The sequence below is a fragment of the Fukomys damarensis genome, unplaced genomic scaffold, assembly GCF_012274545.1.
Source record: "Fukomys damarensis isolate Sample0158 unplaced genomic scaffold, DMR_v1.0_HiC HiC_scaffold_26, whole genome shotgun sequence".
NCBI classification, from domain to species: Eukaryota; Metazoa; Chordata; class Mammalia; order Rodentia; family Bathyergidae; genus Fukomys; species Fukomys damarensis.
The window spans coordinates 6,889,998-6,903,059 of record NW_022900938.1 but is presented as its reverse complement, the minus strand read 5'-3'; the positions used below and the strand labels follow the sequence as shown (position 1 = coordinate 6,903,059).

Genomic DNA, 13,062 nt, shown 5'->3' with positions numbered 1-13,062 from the left:
TTAATATAAATGACTTCCAAGGAATGTTTCCCAGCGCAAGCTATTGTTGACCTACTTTAGACTGACTGAGCTAATTCATCAGGTAAGATACTTAATGGAATTCAAAGCGATTTCTAAAATAAACCATGCATCTGAAATTTCTGTTGAAATCCTAAGTTGGTATTCCCAGTTCTATCAGATGGTACGTTATTACTGTGCAATGAGTCAAGTGCCTTATGTTTGTCTTACTTAAAAGTCATTCTTTTTCTTTATAAATTTCATTTGGCAGAATGCATCTGAGTCTTTTTAATGAGCAAATGTGCCAGTTGTGACTGTTTTCAGTCTAGATAGAACGAGGGGCAATCTTAGTCTCTTCTGCTTCTCTGACCTCTTCCTCACAAACAGGCACACACAACCTTTACAGAGGTGTTTCAGTTGTCTTTCAATTTCATTTTCATTTAAATAAAGGTGGCTCTGTTGTGACAATGAGGTGTGGATTATTTATCTTGAAAACTTTAACTCCCCCTTTTGGAAGTTTAATCCTTCCTTACATTTAAGTAAATATCTCTAAGTGAAGGATCTTTTGTAACAACTGTCTGTCTTTCTTGGTAAGAAAACCTGACCATTTTCTGCTTTTTAATAACCTTGATGTTTCCATAAGATGAAAAGGGCAATGGGAAACCTTAAAATGAAATCACTGAATATAAACTAGGTCTTGGACTAATAAGTCATATATATTCTCAAAATAAAAGCATTAAATTTTACGTCATTAGTATCGTGGCTTATTATATGTGCTGCTGAAGAGAGAATAGTATCATGGCTTATTAATACCATCTTCTAATTATTACCTTTTCCTTCTTTAACTTTCTTCTTTCTCTTTTATTTTGTTTGCTCTTCTCCAATGTGACTTGCCGCGCTACTCAAACTCCATTCTAGTAAATCACCATTGACTGTGTACTGGCTTTTAAAATCTAACAAATATGTACCTTCATTTTAGAGGTAACATTTTCTAAATCTTTGAATAAATACCCTTAGCCCTTGTGGCAAAATCTGAAATATTAATTTCTTGGGCCAGGGTTAAAGAAAGGCCAAGAATTAATTTTCCATTCTGTGTCATATTTGAAATGCAATAACATTATTTCTTATTAGTATTTATTTGCGTTGTGTTACTGTATCATAACGCAGGATTCAGGAGAGTTGTATGTATTAAATTACAGTTTAGTTGGTGTCAAGTTAAAAAGCAGAACCGTGAGCTGTTCTCTTCGTTACCACTTGTCCTATGCAGCATTTATGTTTACGAGAGGATCGGGCAAGGCTTCATTCAAAGTTACCAGTGTTCGAAAGCCTGGCACAGTCAAAGAAAGGTCTGCTGACTCGTGCTATAGTCAGATCCCTTCTCTGTTGCTTCCTCTCTTACTTTATAGCCTCTAATTCCATGCCTGTTTAATTTCATTTATTGCTTTGTTCTTGGATCCTTCAGCTGTTTACAATCTACCTCTCATGTCTATGACTAAACATAATATGCTAACATGCAAAACTATTTGTGTAAATGAGAAATCAATGAATTCATCGTTTCAGCACCATTCTTTGTTGCTTACAATGGATATTTTAAATGCATTTTATTTAAATGCTGACAACTTTTCATTCTCGTCTGAGAAGAATAATGAACTTCTTGGCTCCCTGCCTTCACAGCCCTCTAATCTTCACAGCTATGGCCACTTAGCCCCCATCTGGAGGTTCAGACTTATTCCAGCTTTGGGAACAAATCTTGTCCCAGGGCTGGGACACACAAGAGATCCCAGCCAACAGATGACGATTCAGCATCCAGTAGCCTTGCTGCTGGTTTCATTTTGACCTTGAAACTTATTTCTCTATTTAGGGTATGCATCTGCCCATCCCAGTTAACCAAGCCTCTACCCGTTCCACTAAGGGGTATCCACCCACTCAGTGTGCAGTCTTTCCTCCTGCAGACTGTGACTCCTTCCCTGGTCCACACTTCCTGTCTCCACTACTGAACTCCTGCCTTGTCCTTCTCCTGTCTCCTTCGTGCCTGAAATTTTTCTGAATGCCACGTGCTGTGACTGGGTTCCAGGGATAACAGGTCCTACTCAAACTCTGCGAACTGCCTCTGCACTGAGGATCTGAACTTTTGCAAGAAAACCAAAAGTAACACTCTGCTCGCTTGGCCAGTTGCCCACCGTCTGCTGCAAGCAACTCCCTGGTCACCAGCTCTGACCTGCAGGTCTTTAGAGTCACTGTGTGTGCACTGCCTACAATCTGGCCATCTCACTATTCCAGACCTGACAGTGAAGAGATGCAATTTTAACCCATCTTTGGTTGAACTGTCATGCTCACATGCTCTCCTTACTTTCTCCTTATATTTTCATCTTGCCTCTGCCACCAAAACATTTCAAAACTGTCCTCTCTGTAAAGTAAAATAATGGTAGCATCTACCTGCTATGGATCTTATAAAGATAACTGAGAAAATGCATCCAAATGAGGATTGTGCATGGTAAGCGACCAATACATTTTCCACTGATATCATCATCTCATGCCTTAAATCTTTGTGTTTGGAAAGTAGAACCTTGTTGCCTTAAAAATGATCATTAAAAAGATGAGAAACTGGGGAAATTCTTTATAAAAGTGAGAGAGACATGAAATATGTTTTAAGTAAAATAATTCACAGCAAGAAAATAAACAGCTTAAAAAATGATGTCAAACTACAGATGCAGATGGAGATTGAGTTGGTCCTTTGCTTAGAGCAGTATTTCCATGATCATTTTTGGAGTTTTAGAGAAGTGAAATTTTAAGGTCCTCCCTTCTCCAAAATTCTGATTCATTAAGTTTGGGATACAACAAAAACTTAAGTTTAGAAAATCCCCAAGGTAATTCTGAGAATCTTCCACCATCGAAAACCATGAATTCATGGTTCTTAGATGCCTAAGATGTTCTTAAGTAAAACGCACCTCTTTATCTCAAGATGGTCCGGCCACCTTGGCTTCTAGTTGCCCATCCGTTAAGTGTATGAAAGGGATGGGCAATCTATCGTGCCTGCTCTTAACGACAGATGGCTGTCCCAGCTGGCCCTCTGGTGACAGTGCTTAGCTGGAGTGCCCAGGCTGCCAGGGTGGAATCTTCACCTTCACCCACATGAAACATAATCTGAAAGTGCTGATTGTTTCTCTCCTGCCACGGAAGTCTGATCAAATGATTGTTAACTGCTTCAGATAAAGAATGATTGCGTACTGAGGAAAATAAAGAGAAGCCAGTTGTTTCCGTGAGAGATGAGTGTGAAAGAGAAAGAAGAGTAGGAGGGAGAGAGAGAGAAGGAGGAGGAGAAAGATAAGGAAGAAGAGAAAGAGGAAGCTTGCAGAAGGGCAGGAAAGACAAATCAATTCTTTTCACTGTTATGCCATAAAAAACTTGTTCTGAGCTTTGCATTTTTCACGTACCTATCTGATCAGGCAGGACCTAAATACATGGAGTCCACAGAAGGCAAACAACTTGTTGTCCACTTAAAAGAATGAGTACTGACCATTATTTGTTCTACACGGCTTTATCAGAGCCGCTGGATGACGCTGAGCCTAGGCAGCAGCCCATGAGAGTCCTGCCCACGCAGCCAAGCGTGTCACCGCACCGTCCTTAAGAAAATCCTCTGTGGTCACCACAACCGTCTTAGAAATCACGTTCACAGCTGCTATGGCCTGGATGCCTGTGTCACTTCATGTGCTGAGATTCTAACCCCGAAGTTAGCGTAGGAAGAAGTGATTAGGTCTTGGGAGGTGGGCAGTCTGAGTGGGGCCAGTGCCCTGGGGGAGAACGGCCCAGAGAGCTCCCGTCTCCTCTACCAAGTGCAGTCACAGTGGGGAGAAGGCTGCATATCAGAATGTGAGACCCCACCAGACACAAATCCAACGCCGCCCGATCTTGAAATACATCTCTTGCTTATCAGTTACCTGGTTCGTGTCATTTAATTATAGCAGCCTGATAGCAGATATAGATAGCGACCGTGCCCTGCTTCTCGAATGATGTTTCTTGAGAGATACTCACTGAGTAAATACGGTTCTCCCCTCCACGGCTCAGTATGGGCAGCTGTGTAGGAGGCGGCTCAGTGGTACAGTATTTCTGTGCACCTTGTCAGTTTCCACCTGGACAGCTGCCTGCTGGCCCACCTCTGATTCCAGCCCCCGAAATGCTTTACTGCTATTATAGTGCTCAGCTCTCCCCCTTGGGAACTCAGGAGAAAATAAAAATGCCAACGGTGTCTTCTTTAGAGAATGGTTGACGGCATAAAAGGAATGAATCACTGTTGTTATTTTTTTTTTTGTTTGCAAGACTGAACTAAAAATAGCATCTTACCAGACATCCTCAGCATCTTCGTCGCATTCTGCACCAAACTGGCAAATGTCACAGGTGGATGTCTCTTTTTGACTGGTTTCTCCAGAGCCTTCATGGACTGCAGGACAGAGAAGTAAAGGGAAGAATCGCAGATAAGTGCATAATGTCTACTACTCTGCAATGGTTGTCAGTGCTTTTCAATCTCTGTGTTTCCTTAGTACGGATTTGTACAACGTGATGATCACACTCCCGTGTAGAATGGGTACATGTTCAGAACAATCTTAGCTCCTTTTCCAACCCCTTCTCTCTACCTCCCTCCTCTGCCTTCCCTAGCTTGGTTCCTTTACCATCTGCAGATGATCCCTCTCCCTACTTCCTACTATCTGCCTTTGATTTTGCTATTTATTTATATTTTTGTTTCTCCTATAAGAGAATCTATGCCATATTTAAGCTTATGTGTCTGATTTATTTCACTTAACAATTTGGTTGCAAGGTGTTGCTCCTCTTCAATGGCTTTGTTTGCCTCACAAGAATGTCACATTCACATCTTTCCTTTCCTATTTTAAGGACAACTCTAGCAATGCTATGACACTCATTGGCATCCAGTGAACACTTACTTGTGTTCTAGACAAATACATATGCAGAGGAATTTTATTTTTAAAATATTCATTCAGTCACTGATGATTATTGATATGGGACCTTTCTTTCCCTCTAGAGTATAGGTTCAAAAACAGGCAAAATGCAACCTAATTATAAACTCAGGACATGATGCTGTAAATTAAGAAAAAAAACCCTATTATTATGAGTACAAGGAATGAGCAACACTTTTGGATCACTATTTTCCCAAATAAAAATATACATGTGTTTGAAAGAAGCAGTAGCTTTACTTGAAAATGAAAAATCACAGCAACCATGGGCAGATCATATGTATGTTCAAAAAAGTCTTTCAAAAGTATAATTTTGCAAAAGACCACATATTTTCAATAGAGGAAGAACATGCTCATTTCCTTTTTTTGACCTCTCGTCAAATACTTTTAACAAAAATTGTTTCATCAAAATGCATGCAAACCTGTCAAAGTCTAATCTTATTTATCATATTTTGTCATTGCTTCTTTGCCCCCTAACAAAATAAGATCTTGTTTCCTTGATTTTAATTTTTTTCTGTATAGATAAGTGACTTTTAGTCCAAAAAAATTTTAAAAAGGAAGGAATAACACGACATCTCTAGAATATTCTGTTACTACTCTTACAAGGAAGGTAGATTTACACATTCTAAAACTCAACATTTTTTCTTATCCTTGACCATCTGCACGTACATGATGTAGTATTTTTCTTTGTGTGCTTGATAATCTTAACCTATGTCTAAGTTACAAACCGCAAAGGTCAATTTTAATTGGGAAAGCACTGGCACAGTTTTCAGCTTGGATGTCTTGAAGGAAGTGCTCCTTTCCCACAAAAAGAAGAATGTTAGTCTGTAAGGTACACAGCATTTATGCCACCTACTCTGCTACTCCTCCACCTGGGCAAGATCATTAGACCACGGGAGCAGAGGTGGCTGGAGTCCACCTCAGGGGACAATGCACAGCTGCAGCTGCTGTCTTTATTACTTTCTTATTATTAATGCAACACACAGCAGCCAATGAGAGAGAGCTTTTCAGTGTTAGCAAGGTTAACAAGTCCAGGAGAAATCTTCCTGTCGCTCAGGTAAAGATGCCACTGGGGGAAGGTCCTTAATGTCCAGTGATAACCACTCAGCAGTAGGTTCATTTTCCTCAGCCAGGAGATCCTAGTTAGGGATCTACTGGAAGGAATCCAGGGATGAATTTCGCCAGCTCAGCAAGTCTACTCATATTTCTACTCGAACTCACATTGCATTTCTGTAAGTGGGCAGTTACTGGTAGGAAGATGTTTGGAAATTTTCCCAGAAGGAGAAGTGAATTCAGAAGAAGCTGTAGCAATAACCCTGTCCATAAATATTCTGGGAATAAAATACTTTTATATGAAGCCATCCATAATGAAAAATAAAATCTTTCCCTATTACCTGAAGCCCGAGTTTTCACTTTCATAATTAACAACACAATCACGCTAGTGCACAACTTTAATTTAAGTCCATAGACCAATGGTTCTTAAGTAGGATCAAGCTTACAAGCTCTGGTAGATTTGGTTCATCTATTTGAGTCTTAAAAAATGTCAACACTCTGCAATATACTAGAATTTTGTGGCTTTGCTTGGGGATTGGATGAGCATATTCTTAACAAACAAACAAACAAACAACAACCAAAAACTAGATCATCCCTGAGCAAGAATCTCTGCCCAGAACAATCGCAAGATTTTATCCGTCCCACGTTCCCTCCTCATGCACGTCTGCCACAGAGTTTCTAACACAGTAACGCACACAGGATGCAGCTAGAGGTGCTGTTAAAATGCAGCTTGATTCAGTAGCTGCGCGGCGTGGCCGGGGGTCTGCATTTCTTGCAAAACACCAACGTTGCTGCTGCTGCTGGCAACAAGTGGTGTTGTACAGGGAAGGACAGCGCCCCGTTTGCCACCCACAGTTCCCTCTTCCCTCCCCAGCACCGGGTTGTGATCTGAGTTCTTGTAGATATAAAATAGACTACTAGGCTCGACCAGCAAATGTCAGCGTGCATCTTATTTACAGGCCTACAGTTTTTAAAAGTAACACTGCTTTAGCTATGCACACGTATGTACATATAGGGTTGCGATAAAAATTGCAATTCTTACTAAAAGCCACAGCAACAAAAGCTTGAAACCCATTAATTGAGTATGGTGCATGTTCAGTAAATGTGAGGTGAAGTGGGTCGTTTCTCTTTTGTCTTTCTGCACTACCAGGAATGAGAAGGATCAGGGCTTAATTATTAGTATTCGTATCCTGATTATACAGGAATAAAATCCACTTATCTTAAAGTATTATCTTAACCATGGATTTGCATTTTAATCTCTTTATTTTGAGCTGTGAACTGAAAGATTCATTCCTTTTTGTTTTATAGAATCAGGCTGTAACAAGTGATTGAAGAGAATTTGAGGGCTAAGAGAGGTTGAGCTACTAAAACAGTATTTTCATGTGCTGTGCTTTAGTTAAAATGGATTCGTTCCTTTCATGAAGACTTGCAATTGAGGGTAACACAAAGGATGAAGTTACCCCTTTCTCAAATCTGCCCACCCTGGTAGTTTCACGTGAAGGTTGCTGAAGTCCCCTCAGCCCACTCGGTTGTGGCCCATTGCAAGTGTTCACACTCCTCCCAAAGACACTACCGTATGTGCACCCAACCGTCTCTGCGTCCCTCACTATCAGACCCTCCAACTCTCTTGTAATACTGTGTTTAATTTTTCTTTTTATTGATACATGTTTGCAGTATGCAGTGATTGTTTTCTCTCGGGGACTGGTACATGTGTATAACACGTCTTGATTCCTTTTACCCCCTTGCCTCCTATCCCTACCCTTGACCTCCAGCTCATAATAGTTAAATCTTGGGAATGGCCTATGAGCCCAGCAACAGATGAACGGATAAAGAAATGGTGGTATTTATACATGATGGAGCACCACTGTGCCATAAAGAAGGATGAACTTGAGTCATTTGTAGGAAAACGGATGTGCTTGAGACATCAGTGCTATGCGAAATAAATCAGACACAGGAGCTTAAATATCGTAACATTTCTCTCATATAAGAAACTGAAAATAAAAGGAAAGAGCAAAATAAAAGATAATAAAAAAGACATTTGGTTTGATCTTAACAGATCATTCTAGGCAATCCCAGTGACAGACTCAGTGGCATGGCAATCGTGTCTTCTGACAAGGCCGTCCTGCTCTGTGACATCTAAACTGTGGGCACTACTAGAGATCCCGTGTAATTTCTCAAGTCCAGCGGAGGAAGCAGACACAAGTATCAGTTACCAAGCACACACGACTGGGGTCCTATCCCTCTCTTAACATGTTTCTAGAACATGGGTGACATGTAATGTTTAAACACACAACTATCCAATGTCACTCATTTTGTGAACTGCTCAGTCAAAACCAATGTTCAGTGAAATACTTAGATCTTAACTGTACTTTTCAATCAGTTTTGAGGAATGCATGTCAAGACACACAAAACAACTCTGTGACTTCAGAATATCTCAGTCTGCTCCTACCCATCACTACATTGACCTACACCTACTCTGTATGTTAGCAGATCAGTGGTCTGTTCTCCATGGCCAAAGCCTAGTTTTAACTCTTCTAGAATATAATACTCATGGAATCCTACCATACCCAATTTTTGTTTTGAGCTTCAGCTTATGGATCAATAGTTTAAATCTTTTCAATGGTTATTATTTCATTAAATAAAATACCACTGTTTATGTGTCCATTCTCATACTGAAGTATATTTGGGTTATTTCTAGTGATTTCCTGGAAATTATAATTGGACTACACATGTAGCTCCATATTTAGATGGTAGAGGGAGAGTTTAGCATATGTAAGGACTTGGGTTCAATCCCCAGCAACAAAAAACAAAAACAAAAGTAAACATAACCAATAATAAAAATAAAAGAAATTATTGTTTACTCACGAATAATGCAGCTGTAAATACTCTTGTAAAAGAAGTTTGTGCACACGTTTTAATTCTCTTGGTGAGCTATCTGGCAGGAATACTGAGTCTCAAACATAATTGTTATTTGTATTTTTTGCTTTTTTGCTTTTAGTTCTCAGCCAAAGAGAGTTTTACTAGTTTTTTTTAATTTAAATTTTTACCAGATGTGTATCTTGTGATATTTGTCATAGTCCATTTTGTTGATGGTGCTTTTTGTCCAAATGAGCAAAAGTTTTTATTTTGATGAAGTTGTTTTCTTTTAAGATTTTTATTTGTGCCATGTCTATGAAGCCATCAATTCAGTCATAAAAATATCCTGTTCTCTTCATGCCTCTATTTTTATAAATTTAAATTGTTTTGCACTCACTTATCTTTTATATCAAGTTAGTTTTCTTGGAAAATGTGACGATTAAGAATGTTTGCTTTTTCCTGATTATTTTTCTCTCTTGATCTGTAAATATGGTGAAATGCATTGATTTTCATATGTCACACCAACCTTGAATTCTGGGGAAATATCTAACCCGATCATGGTTGTTAACATTTTTATGTATTGTTGGTTTCATTTTCTACTACTTGTTCAACTGTTTTTTTGCCCGTGGTCATGAGACAGTGAAGATGTAGTTTTGCCTCTTGTTTTATTTATGCATGGTTTTCATCTCTTAGTTAAAAGGGTTTGCTCCTATTCCTCTACCATATGGCAGAGGCTCTGTGGGTTGAGTATTTTTTTCTTCCTCTGTGTACTGTAAAACCTTAGTGAAACTGTCTGGCCATACAGTGCTTTTCATAAAGGTTATTTTCTTTTCTATTTCTTTGTAAAGGCAATTTAAAATTTTAAAAGTTAATTCTAATTTCTGTTCTTTTTTCCTTTGTACTAATATGAAGATGTAAATTAATATTTCCTAGTTCCTTAAAATGGAAGCACCAACACTTCACTTTGTGCCTCCTTATTTTCCAGTATATGGATTTCCCCAAACCGAGCGCTTTAGCTGCATCCCACCAATGGTATGTTTACATGTATTTCTGTTCAAAATAGATGCTTTTACAACCTTAGAGATTTCTTCTCTGGTGCATGAATTATTCAGGATGTGTTTAACTTCTAAATATTTGGGAGTATAAAAAATGAATTATTTATCTGTAGTAGATCCATTAATTTTATTTCGTGACTAGAGAACATAATTTAAAGTCTTTGGACCTTATCGTAAGTTTTCTTATGGCCTGAGGTATGATTTATGTTGAGTATTCCAGGTGCACCTTATACTCTAACTCACTCTTATGAAGAGTAATTTCCTGTCAGTGATGATTAACTTGAATTGATGGCTGCTGTTGTTCAGATTACCCACTAACTTTACTGATTTCATTGTTTACTTATTTTAACTATTACTGAGATTACAGTGTTAAAATCTATATTGGTGATAGTAAGTTTGATTCTAGTTCTTTTGTTTCTTCTGGTCTGCCAATTTTTGTCTTACCCGAAAATTGAGATATCAAATGTATAAACTTTTAGTAGTCTTGTATCTTACAAAATGCATCTTCTTAGTTGCTGGTGGCACTACTCATTTGGAAGTCTGCCTTATTCTAATATTCATCTTGTCTCTTCAGGTTGCTTTAACTTTTTGTTTCCATTCTTCTACTTTAAACCTCTTTATATTTTTCTGGTTAAAAATATGCTTGTTGTAAACAACATGTAGTCATGCTTTCTTACCCAGTCCAAGTACGTCTGCATTTAATCAGTGGTTAGTTCATTTACTCTAATCTAATCATCAGCATGTTTGGTTTAAACCCACCAACTGATGTTGAATTCAGTATGGGCTCATCATCTTCTTGCATTCCACTCTTCTCCTTTCTGCTTTCTTTATGTGAGTCATCTATTCTTGATATTCATTTTATTTTATCTCTCCAATAATTCTTATCAGGGAGGTTATATTTATTATTTTTGTGCTGTTGTAAGCATTTTAAATTATCCAAATTTATTGCTTGATAAAAAATAACATGTTTATGAAAATACATTTCTAAAGACAATCTTCTAATCCTTGCATTCTTGTAATCACAGTATTTTATTTCCACCTACGTGGTAAAGCTCATGCTTCTTTTTAAAATTATTTTTACTTCATGTAACCATCCTACTCTTTTGTGTTCAGTTCAAAAGAAAAAGCTGGAGGTTTTTGTACTAATGAATACACCACCAATTATTTCTAAGTGATTTGACCGAGCCACGTTTGCTGTAATTTTTCCAGACCTGTCCGCAGTAGCACATGCTTCATGGAAACACTACTGGCATATCCCTCCTAGAAGAGACTGCATTATTTTCCCCTATCTTGGTAATAAAAGGATTATATGTTTCTTTCCATATCCCTATGACTTGCAGTTCTAGGATAACACACTGGGCCTTCTGACATGAATTTCCCACCATAGTGTGAGTGGGATTAGGAGAGTTCTGAATAGAAGCTACAAAAAGTCATCACGTGGATCTGTACTTTCTTGCTCTTTCCTTCTGTATGAAAAAGGCACATTCTAAAATATGAGCTGTTCTCTCAACCAGTCCCAGAATGAAAAGATATACAGAGAGTGGCCACAGTTGACCACAGTTATAGCAGCAAGAAATATGCCGCTGATTCTGTGAGTCTCTGCGATTTTGAGGTCGTTTATAATGGTGGCTTTGCCTAGTGCAAGCTGACTAACAAAATGTGGATTAATGCTACTAGTAAATTCTAAAGAAACAAATAGTTTCACGCTATTTTTCATCTCTCAGATTTTACTTGCTTACCTGTATAACTCTAGATTCCCTTTTAATTTCCTCTGAATGTGCCTTAGGTTCACTTATTATTTCCTTCCTATGTTATCATTTATTCTACAGTAGTTAAAGCAGGCTTCTACTAACTTTGATTCCCCCCAAGGTAACCCACCCATTTATCATTCCCAGTTGATGTGATTACCATGTTCTCCTCTGCATAGCTCCAGTATCTCTCTGTGACTAACATATAAAGTGTCTTCTTCACGTTAAGTGTGAGACAGACATTAACCACAGTATAAATGTGAATAAATGGAGACTTCCTCATGAGTCATGTCTGAAGAAAACTGACTGATCAGAATGATCAGAATTTAGCAGCTAAGAAATGAGATCTCCAGGTGTAAAAACATGGATCTACATCACATCAAACACTGAATCTAAATCCCTTTTACTTATTACAATGTCAAGGAAAAGAACTTAACACGGATATTGCAAGAGGCTAATATGAATTTTTTTTTCAAAAACTGAAAGTGCATTTTTCTTCTCCTTTACAGCCAATATCAATCGAGTAATTTGTGTTGCCTTTTTCTTAAATTAGCAGAATGATAAAAGAATGAATAGCTGTGACCCTTAATACTGGTATGTCAACCTCACTGGATGAAGCAATGGCTAGGAAATTAATAGAGCGTGCTCCTGCGTGGGTCTGGCAGGTCACGGCTGGTGACTCTGAGGGCTGTGTCTGCGCTTCACCCTCCCCTCCGGGCACTGCTCCCCTCCTCTGCTTCCTGAGCTCCATGAACTACACCACACCCTTGGCCCAAGAGGTTTCTGCTTTGGAGCTGGTGACCACAGACTTAATCCTCTGGGATCACGAGCCCATTTAAGCCTCTTCTCCCTTAAGATGTTGATGCTGGCAATGGGGTAACAGCAACGAGAAAGTTAATAGCATATTAATAGAATTTTAATTTTCTTTTACTTGTTTACATAAAGAATTGTTCTTTGGTAGCATAAAATATATCCGTTGTAATAAAGCTAGTTGTTTTATCACATCATGAATAAAAAGTTTTCTTTTTTAACAAGCCACATAAATTTCTATCTTGTTATCATCAAAGAGTAGAGCTGTGTGTTTACCTTCTAGTGACACACAAAAAGGATATATTGTACTTTAAGAAGGGGAAAAAAAACATTTAAATCAAAGTTCTCCATTTTTTCTTTCATTTGTATAATTCACTGATTTACAACTTGTAGGCCAGTTTTCCTTTCCTATGCTTTTCTTACATAGAAGTTTTATGTAATGATGGAAATTGATGACAATTCCTAGAGGTCCCCAAAACTCTAAGCTGTCACTTTTGTGCTATAGTCATTTTATTTTTTACATTTTCTGACTTTCCCTAGAACTCCTAATAGGAATTTAAAGAAAAATAATAAGAA

At 38.3% G+C, this 13,062-nt stretch overlaps 1 protein-coding gene across 1 annotated transcript in view; it reads right to left on the bottom strand.

Moving 5' to 3' along the window:
* Tmeff2 (transmembrane protein with EGF like and two follistatin like domains 2) overlaps positions 1-13,062 on the bottom strand; it is a 222,466-nt gene that overhangs the window by 94,469 nt on the left and 114,935 nt on the right. Inside the window, exon 5 of the mRNA XM_033756338.1 lies at positions 4,339-4,435. Coding sequence (XP_033612229.1) covers positions 4,339-4,435 — 97 coding nt within the window. The remainder of the gene's footprint in view (positions 1-4,338; positions 4,436-13,062) is intronic.